This window comes from Choloepus didactylus, chromosome 2 (genome assembly GCF_015220235.1).
Source record: "Choloepus didactylus isolate mChoDid1 chromosome 2, mChoDid1.pri, whole genome shotgun sequence".
NCBI classification, from domain to species: Eukaryota; Metazoa; Chordata; class Mammalia; order Pilosa; family Megalonychidae; genus Choloepus; species Choloepus didactylus.
Genome location: NC_051308.1, coordinates 93,298,610 through 93,309,028, shown reverse-complemented (window position 1 = coordinate 93,309,028; position 10,419 = coordinate 93,298,610). Strand labels below are relative to the sequence as shown.

Genomic DNA, 10,419 nt, shown 5'->3' with positions numbered 1-10,419 from the left:
AGCATATTTAGGAACAACCAGCCAATTTCATTATACCTATTAACTCCACAAAACTCGGTGAAGGTGTCAAAAACACTCTCACCCAGAGCCTTGCCTTTTATAAGTAAGCATATCCAGTGGTGATATTTTTCATATCTCTATTGCCAACTCACACCACGGACTATCAGTGCCCTCTTGATTGTTGGAAATAGAGTTACTAGTGCCTTTGAATCTAATCAGGTTAGAGAAACAATTCCAAGAACCCCAGAAATTTCACCCGTAAGATTCTATTTCTAAAGAACCATTCCCGGTATCAGAGCTGTATTAGTCAAGGTTCTTTAGAGAAGCAGAATGGACAGAATGTAGATATTATGAGATTTTTATAAGAATTGTCTCACAAGACTGTAAGGATGGGCAAGTCTAAATTCCATAGGCCCAGCTGGAAGCTAGGAACTCTAATAAGTGTTTGTGATGAATTCCCCTGGGGAAGCTGACTGACTGAAATAGAGATGGATAATTCTATCTTCTTACTGCTGAAATCTTCACTTCTCCTTTCAAGGCTTTCAACTGATTGGATGGAACTTCTCTCACTGTTGAAGGCAGTCTCCTCAGTTGATTGTAGATGTGATCAGCCATAGATGCAATCAACTTTCTGATGATTTAAGTCCATGAAATATCTTCACAGTAATCATCAGGCCAGTGTTTGCTTGACCAAATAACTGGATGCCGTAACCTAGCTAAGTTGACACATGAACTTAACCATTGCAGAAAGATAAGGGCAGATCAGAAAGTGTGAACAGGCTAAAGTTTATTAATGTACAGCTGTCCTTTAACTTGCATACCTATAAATAGTCAAGTGCCCATTTCCCCACACATTCACCAACACTGGATATTATCAGACTTTTTAATTGTTACCTTTCAGTTGGAGAACAAATAGGTGTCTCACAATTGCCAATTTTTACTGAGGTTTCTGTACTTTGAATGATCTCACTGATCACTTTCTCAGAAACCTTGTACTGTCTATTAACACCTCTATTTTGTAGATACTGTGCATTCAGTCTCTGTTTCTCAACTCAGCCCTTGCAGTGACTTCTAAACATCTTCCTTTAATTTCTTATCTGATTGCTTCCATCATTTCAACAAAAGTTCAGAACAAAAGGTTAGAAATATGCATCCAGGATGCTATCTTCACATATCCATTTTTTACTAATTCTATAAACTGTCCCCAGTCATACTGAGATAAAACAAAACAAAACAAACAAACAAACAAACAAAAAAACTAGAGCAATGTAATAATATACTTGGATTTTTACTAATTTGGAACACAAGTACAATTCACTTACAGTAGAAATACAGTCCATGATGTTCTTTACATAATGCTGATCCCCTATTTCAATGTCCAAAAGACAGACTGAATGGTTTATTTAAATCTTCTGATTCTCTGGTCTGGGAAGGAATCCTTCTGCTTCTAAATGGCTTGCTTTTTTTTAATCATTATTTTTTATTATGGAATATAAATTACATATATACATAGAAGTGATAACTTTCCAAGTGCAATTATCAAGCAGTTGGAGGAAATTTCAAAGAATGATATGAGCTACAGTTCCACGGTTTCAGTTATTTCCTTATTGTAAAATATAACATATATGCAAAAAGGTAATATCTTTCTAAGTATGATTTAACAAGTAGTTATATAGGAAATGGCTTGCTTTGCTATTCAAATATTCAAATGTTCACCATAGCAAATTTTGCAAGTGAGTCTTAAGATTAAGTGTAATGCAATACTTTAGCCTGCTTTCTTCACAGCACTTAATACATGTTACCTACTCAGCAAATATTTGCTGCAGACTGACTGTATGATTAGGGCCCTATTCACGTGCTTCTCTCTGCATTTGAACAGATATATTCTATTGAACTTCAGTCAGGTAGCAGGTCAGATGGTTCAATGTTTCTTCTTCTATCATAAAATTATGTAGAGAAAGTCCTGGAGACCCCTCAGAGCCCAAAAAAATCCTTCCTCTTTGAACTCCTCCTTGAAGTTTCTGTTGAAATCTTTTGAAATTTGAAACCCCCACAATGTGGGGGACCCAGATAGCCAACCAAGCCTCTGGTTAATTACATTTGATCCAACACAAAATAAAGCCCACCTGCCCTAAACCTGTCTCTATAAGATGTGAAGAAACCCCATTCTATAAATAAGACTTACGCTGACTTCCACTTTATGTCTGTAAAATCACTTGCCATCCCTAGAAGCATGAAGCTGCTTCTGTTTTTGCAACTGTTCCAGCCTCTTTGGTGCAGCAAAACTTTTGGCATACCAAATAAATGCTATAATCTGCAAATGCAACCCTATTTGTCTTTCAACAATCATTTCTTTCTCTTCTCTCTTTCTTTAGTAAATTTCATTCTCCCTTGCACAGAACCCATCCCTCAACTGAGAAAGAATAAATGTGTCCATTCATGTGTGCAGCAGAAGCCTCTCATAACTTGTTAGCTGTATTTGAGATTTGTTTGCAGCACCAAATGGGATAACCTATTACTCTGTTCTGCAATGTTCACTTATTACCACCAGGTGGAAGCAAGTCAGCATTTTTCAGAACATTGAAAGGAAGCTAGAGTCAACCAGCCCCTTCATTATAGTCATGGAGGTATAAAACTTTACTACATTGCCTTTCTTTTTAAAATAATGTCTAAAGATGGTTGAGTCAGTGAAATCAATGAAGGACCAATTATAAAAACAAAACAGCCAAGCCAAACCCTCAATCTTGGGGCTTGCCCTTATGAAACTTACTTCTGCAATGGCAATGCTAAACCTTCTTGTAATTACGCCTAAGAGTCATCCCTGGAGAACCTCTTTTGTTGCTTAGATGTGACCTCTCTCTTTAAGCCAACTCTGCAGATAAACTCACTATCTGCATTCCCCCCCATGACTCCCAGGTGTATAAGTCTCTCTGGCAACATGGGACATAACTCCCAATAGTGAGCCTGGACCTGCTATTGTGGGATTGAGAAAGCCTTCCTGACCTAAAGAGGGGAAAAGAAATGGAACAAAATAAAGTTTCAGTGGCTGAGAGATTTCAAATAGAGTTGAGTGGTCATTCTGGAGGTTATTCTTATACAAGCTTTAGCCAGATATTGGAAACTACTACAGTATGTCAAGCCCCAACAAACAGTATTCCTGAAAACCCTAGGGAGTGCTCTGGGCTCTATCTAAGGCTCTATAAAAGTTTTTCTTAGTTAGTTTACTTTTTCAGAAACTTAAGGCCTCCAGATTGATTGATCCCATGCCAGATAAGCCCTGAAACCCAGAGGTATCAGTCTCTCCAAGAACATCAACCAGTTTCATTCCTCTACCCCATAAGGTCAACACCCCATTCCAGCATGAAGAAATTAAAATGGTCATTGCTCAGATATCCCTGAAGATTGAGAGAAAGATAAAATGAGAGGATGGAGGTATAACTCAGAAATTAGGATTTAACAAATGATTATGACTACTGACTCAGTATATAGATATTTCTTTTTAATGTCTAGTGTTTTAGAATAGACAGAAGGAAATACCTGAAGTTGTTGAACTATAATCCAATAGCCTTGACCTTTGATAATGATTGTATAACTAGAAAAATAAAAGTTGTGGAAAAAAGATCCTGCTTAATTTCCTTAAAAATTTGTAATATCTTCTTTTGTAAAGAAATTTAAAATTGCATAATTAAAATAACTAAACAAAATCAGTTTAAAAGAAAAATAACAAAAACTTCTTTGGTTTATCCCACTTTCATTCCTAGAAGAAGAATTACATCACAAAGTTCTACTTCATTTACATTTGGTTACTTAAAACACTTTCTTATAACTCTTTGAACAATTACAAATGATTAGTTTACAACAGGAATAAAGAATAATGTTTTAAAATTCACTTAAATTTGGCTATTTGATGATGTGATTAATAGTAAATAGAATTAAAACAATTTTTAATGAATTTTTATGATGGGGCTTTGAAATGTTTATAAAAGTCAACAATTCACTGAATATTAGAAGAACAATATGAAAAGAGCAGGGAATTTTATAAGGTGGTAAGAGAAATCTCTAACCATCTATACTAGTTTACTGTGATTGTACCAGAAGTGCCTTTTGAAAGTTTAACCTATTGTGTGCCCATTGTGTTCTCAATTGTCCAGTAATTTGTTTGTTTTAATATTGTCCAAAAGAAAATAAACATCTTTCACAGAGGAAAAAAAAAAAAAAAAAAAAAAAACAAGGTGTCAACTTTATAATAAATTATATTTTAAAGCTGGGGGTCTCACAGCCTAGACCTAGATATGTCTGTACCTGACACACTGTAGGTGATTAATGAAGATCTGTCCTGCCCTTTTCTAAAAATAATTCATTATTCTGTTTTACATTTCTGCCCATACACTGGATAAAGGCTCCTTTCTTCATAAATCACTCCAGTCTTCCAGAGTCTCAGAGACCCTTGTCCTATTGAGCAATCCTGGCTATCATTTGTGTTGTCAGAAGCATTTTTTTAAAGTGTTATTCCCCACACGTGACCCATGTGCTACACTCAGAGAATAATTGTCCTCCAACTAAACTATTCAATTTTTAACAGACAAAGAAATGTGAGCTAAACATGCCATCCTATAGCCTTAGCAGAAAGGGATTTTTCTTAGGTCTGTTCCCTTGGCACATGAGCATTTAAAAGATGGTTGGAATCCCTCCAGATTCCTCACAAAAAAATGATAGTAGTAAAATTTGCTACAGTTATAAATGCATAGCAACAAAGAATTAGTGAGGGGTTTTTAATGGGCTAGAGATGTCAACAAATTTCTGCAGTACAGAGTAGATACAAGATGTTAACTGATAAAGCCCAGCAAAGAGAGTTAAATAGTAGGAGCATATGAACACTGAGGATGGGGACAGATGAAAAGGGAAGCAATTTGCCCTGCACAACTCTGGAGATCCTGGAGCTTCAGAAGTCCAAGTCACAATGGAGAATGGGAGTCAGAGAAGAGCTGAAAACATGTGCATTAATTGAAATGGTTAATTCAAAGTTTATACATAGCAGTCTATGTCACTTCCCATCCCACCCCATTCTACCCACACACACCATATTTCATGGAGACAAGTGTCCATTGGTGGACAAAATTTGAGACTCTATTTTTCTTCAGAACTGTGGCAAGTTGTCTGAGAAAAGAATCTTGCATTCTGTTGTTTAGATACACCACAGCACAATGGCAGCCTCCTCACCTGAACCCCTTAAAGCAAAGCCCACCTGTCAACACACCTTGCCCACCCACAAAACCCCATCAAGAGGCATTTTATTCTTAAACATGGATAGAAAACAAAGATGTACCAGACATTTGAGAAAATACTCCAAGTTAAAAGAGACAGAAAAAGATAAATAAAAAGAAAACAAATAATCATTAAAAATTGATAATTCAGGGTACAGATGAGAACTTATTCTCAGAGAGAGTAGAGACATATTCATAAGACTTCTATAGCCAAAAGTTAATTTAATTAAAGTAAGCATGATCTATGCATTGAACAATTTTATTTAGTCACAATGAGAATATTCTTCATTATTTTCAACTTTTAAAGTCAATACAAAAATTGCACGAGTTATTGAACATAACGTGAATTTATTCAACAATGCAAAAATGGGAGTGCAGGGAACAGAAGTAGGGAAGTAGAAGCAATGGAAGAAAGTTGAAGAGACATTAGAAAGTGGGGGATCAAAAAGATATCTCCATGTTATGAAACAAGAAATAAAAGTATCCCTGTTATTATTAAAGTGAAATGTAGAAGAATTAAAAAATAGAAGTATAATTATATTGAGATGATCATGGCAAATATAGTTGTATTGAGATGATACAGCTGTGCCATATCATATTGAAAGTTTTCAAAGACTGGTGTAAGTTTGAGGAGGTGTAAGTGAAGTTAGTGTGCTTTGGAAGGGACTGTGCAGGGCATAATCAGTGTGCTCCACGGTCACACAGCCTTACCTCTCTCTTCGCGACACCTAGGACATGCCCCACCCTCCTCAAACACTCCTTTTAAGTCAGTGAAAATAAGTAAAATTGCAATCCAGACGTGGATGCACCTACTCTGCTGGAAACACAAACCTAGCCAGAACCTGTCTAGCAAACAGAATACACAGAAGCCACTATGGCTCCATTTACAAAAACACCTGCTAAGAATTACACATCCAGAAGTTCATGAGAAGGGAGAGTGGGGGAAGAGGGATACACATGGCAAAATTTGTAATACAATAAGATTTTAGGGCCAATCCCCCTCGGTGAACTAAGCTATCAGAAGTACTTCCCCTCCATCCTGCCCAGTAGGGAAAGAAAACTCCTTGCCCTTTTTCCTTAGGCCCGTAATATAGTGGTGGTCCTTAAGGTCATGTCATCAGATGTAAAGGAGAAACCTGGAGTTCAAATCCAAAGAACAGAACACCCAATCCAATGCATTATTTCTCCCTAGGAACTAATGCTGTCTGCTTTTACAGTCTCTACCTCCCAAAAGGAGGAGCCCCATGCAGTCTCAGCCATGGGCCACAGAGGATGTTGGGGATGGAATCACATCCCCTGACAAAAGATATGTTCAGGTCCCAACCCCTGGTCCTGGGGGTGTGAACCCATTTGTAAATAGGACCTTTGAAGATGATTTTAGTTTCGGTGTGTCCAAACTGAATGACAGTGGGCCTTAATCCCATATGGCTGAAGTCCTTATAAACTAAGGAAATTCGACTTAGAGAAAGAAGCCACTGGGAGCAGCCAGAAGCTGGAAGTCAACAAAACCCAGAAGAAACAGGAGAAGATGCTGCCGCGTGCATTGCCATGTGACAGAAAGGCCAATGACCAAGGATTGCTGGCAGCCAGGCCCAGAATGCCATAGTCTTCAGGGAAAAACATTGCCTCAGTGATGCTTCAATGTTGGATTTCTCCTAGCCTCAAAACTGTGAGCCAATAAATTTCTTTTGTTAAACCAACTCATTTTATGGTATTGTTTTTAGCAGCTGGGAAATTGAAACAAAGGAGTATGTGTAGAAAGAATCTAAGGAAAACATGCATGAAAGCAAGAGATTTACTATCTCCCCTCCTCCCACTGAGGCCATCACTCTCAGCATCTCAACTCAACTAACCCTCGGCTATGACCTGGGTTATTTCACAGTTCTTCAGGAATGCCTCTGTGTGTGTGTATGTGTGTGTGTTTGAATGTGTGTGTGGCAGAGGTTAGGTGGGTCAAGCAACATGGGGGTTGGGAGTAGGAGGCATGGGAGGAGTTAGAAAAAAGTAGGCCTAAGGTTCCTCCTGGAGGGTTCAGATGGACCCTCCGTTATACCCCCACCATTTGCTCTAATGATCAAAGCACCTGTTCCGGTTTGCTAATGCTTCCGTTTTGCAAAACACCAGTAATGGATTGGCTTTTATACAGGGGGCTTATTTGGTTACAAGGTTACAGTCTTAAGGCCATAAAATGTACAAGATAAGGCATCAACATACGGTACCTTCACTGGAGAAAGGCCATTGGCATCTGGAAAACCTCTGTTAGCTGGGAAGGCACGTGGCTGGCATCTACTTGCTCCCAGGTTGTGTTTCAAAGTGGCATTCCCCAAAATGTCTCTGTGTCAGCTTCTCAGGGCAAACTCTGGGCTAGGACCTCCAAAGCATCAGCAAAAATGCTTTCAGTGGCCGTCTACAAAATGTCTCTGGAAGTTGCAGTAGCAAGCTCCTTCTGTCTGAGCTATTATATAGGGCTCTAGTAAACTAATCAAGGCCCACACTGAATGGGCAGGGCCACACCTCCATGGAAGTTACCTAATCAGAGTTATCACCTACATTTGAGTGGGTCACATCTCTGTGGAAACAACCTGATCCAAAGGTTCCAACTTAATCAACACTAATATGTCTGCCCCCACAAGATTGCATCAAGGATACGGCTTTTTCTGGGGGACATAATATATACAAGCCTGTACAGCACCTATGTAGAAGAAGTAATCACTTCTCTTAGAGATAAGAGGACCTTGCAGGCCATGACACCAGTTTGTTGAACCTACATTTAGGCAGTGCCTTTTCTGTCTGGAAAAAAAAATCCACAAAATTTCTTAAGGCACTCATAAAAGCAAAACGTCTCTCCGAGCTCTCCTCTCTTCATTCCTTTCTCTACTTTCTTCTCTATTCATATTTGGTCTGGCCAAATAAGTTAGTGGAGATGAAAATCTAAATATTTGAGCAGCCTGTGTGTCAAGGAAGTTGTAGGGAAAAAATACATAAATGTTGACATAGCAGCTTTGACATCAGAAGGCTTTTAAAACGTTAATCACTCAAGGCAGAATCAGAGCATTTGATGAGGAAAAGAGGCACTTTCCAAGTAATTTCCAGGGTCCTCTGAACTGTTTCATGTATGCAGAAGGGAGCATTAAAGTTGTTAGAAACCCACCGAATGTCCTGGTATCCTGAGAATTTTCTTCCTACTTCATTGAACAGAAACTAACATTAGCTGAGTCACTATTATTTCCAAGCACTTTTCTAGGAGCTTTCTTTTTATAAAAGTTACCTTCTTAATCCCTATAATAACTATTACAAGGCAGAATTTGTTATCGTCATTTGACAAATGAGGAAATAGAGGCTCAGTAATAAAGCCAAGAGGTGAATACACGTTTTCCAAATTCTGAAATCCACCCTCTAATCCTAGTTGGATAGGCAAGAAGAGTCCATTCAGACATATAGGGTTAACTATCCACAGTAAATTCATTTTTCTCATTTGTTCCTCCATTAGACAAGTGTCGATGCTCCATGTTTGGGTGACCTGGCAGCAGAGCTATGTCTTTTATGCTCCCATGCTGATCCCTCAATCACACAACAAGCATCCTTTGGAATGTATCACCTCCTATGCATTGCAAAGTGTCAGAATGGTAAGAATTGTTCACCTTTTCTAAGTGTTACTAAGAATCCATCCTTACTTATTCTATCCGTGGGTCCCAGGAAGGCTCTGTGTCTGTGGATTTCTAAATCCTGCTCCAAAATCTATAGCTTCACCTCTTAAAATGTGCTTTTTAACCTTTATAGAATTGTCAAGAAATGCCAGTAATGGTATGCTGTTGGTTGCTCAAGATCTGTAACATCTTGTGCTCAGATGAGTGTTGGGTACTAATGGGGGGTGGGCAGAATGCGGGGTGGTGCTGGAGGCAGGGAGGAAGGAGAGGGAGAAAGATTACCAAGGGACTTTTAAAAAAATACAATTTTCCCTTGATAATGCCACTAGTTTTATTAAGTGTCTTTCAACTTCTCAATTAGGTTTTAAGGCGTATGCAACTCTCAGAGTAAGTGGAAGGCTTGGTGCTCCCTAGCACGCTCATGCTTCCCCAAGTTAAGAATTGCATAAGGACTGGGCATAAAACAATATGCTCCCAATTTTTAAGGAAGATGCATAGTTTTACGAATTTATGGTTATCTCAAGATTTTGAAAGGATGGCCCAACTATCTCATTAACAACAAGAAGGATTGGCATTATCATGGAATCATCCCATTATTTGGGGGACAATTAGGAAGTTTTAAAATATCTTCTTCCCTTAAAATCCACTTAGATTTAGTAGGGAATCAGAATACTTGGAAGATTTCGTGCTTCAGTGAGGTGGAGGTAGGGGTGGGGCGGGATGGGGGAGGTAGGATAAAATAGACTAAAATAGACTCTGCTCTGACTTGCCTAACAAAGTATAAAAGCAAGACCTGAAAGTGAGTTTCAAATTATTTCCGAGTAAGTTATCTACATCTGAGAACAAAGTTCAAGAATTTTTATGCGGCATTTCTGTTTCCATGCGATCAGATTTTCCCTCCCACCAGAAACAAATATATAGATATGTTTCCCAAGACACTGGACATCAAATAACAAAGGACAGTGACATTGAGAGAATAGAACAAATGAGACGGGTTCAATAATTGTTCCAGTTTAGTGCCTAGAATAAGTTTCCAGACCGAAGCACAGGAAGGGGTAACTCAGGCAGAGCCCAAACGGTCTCTCTGAGTTGAAGAGACAGAACTGGAAGTACATGGAGGTGAGGTGGCTGGAGTTCACAGGGAGCGCACCAGAGAGGAAACAGATGCACAAAGAACTCCAGAAAGCTGCAGAGGACCTCTGCACGCCACATACCTCACATCATACACAAAAGTTAATTCAAGATGGATAATACCCCTAAATGTAAAACTTAAAACTATGAAAATTCTAAAAGCTGTTTAAAAACAAAAAAAATTGTTTAAAATCTATATCTTCTCTGGAACTAAAGACAACTGCACTTGGAGCTATTGTTGAGAGCGTCTGGCTTTTCTGGTATACCGCTCCCTCAACTATTTGAAAAATGCCTCCAAGTTTGCTCTTCTACCAATAGACTCTACACCTTAGCAATAGCTTTTCCACGGCACTGAACAATGTATTTTGATGTCCTAA

General features: G+C 38.6%; 1 protein-coding gene across 1 annotated transcript in view; it reads left to right on the top strand.

The window, feature by feature from the left end:
* Positions 1–10,419, top strand: part of MROH9 (maestro heat like repeat family member 9) — a 63,581-nt gene that overhangs the window by 14,152 nt on the left and 39,010 nt on the right. Inside the window, exon 6 of the mRNA XM_037806906.1 lies at positions 8,755–8,916. Within this exon, the coding sequence (XP_037662834.1) occupies positions 8,755–8,916 (162 nt within the window). The remainder of the gene's footprint in view (positions 1–8,754; positions 8,917–10,419) is intronic.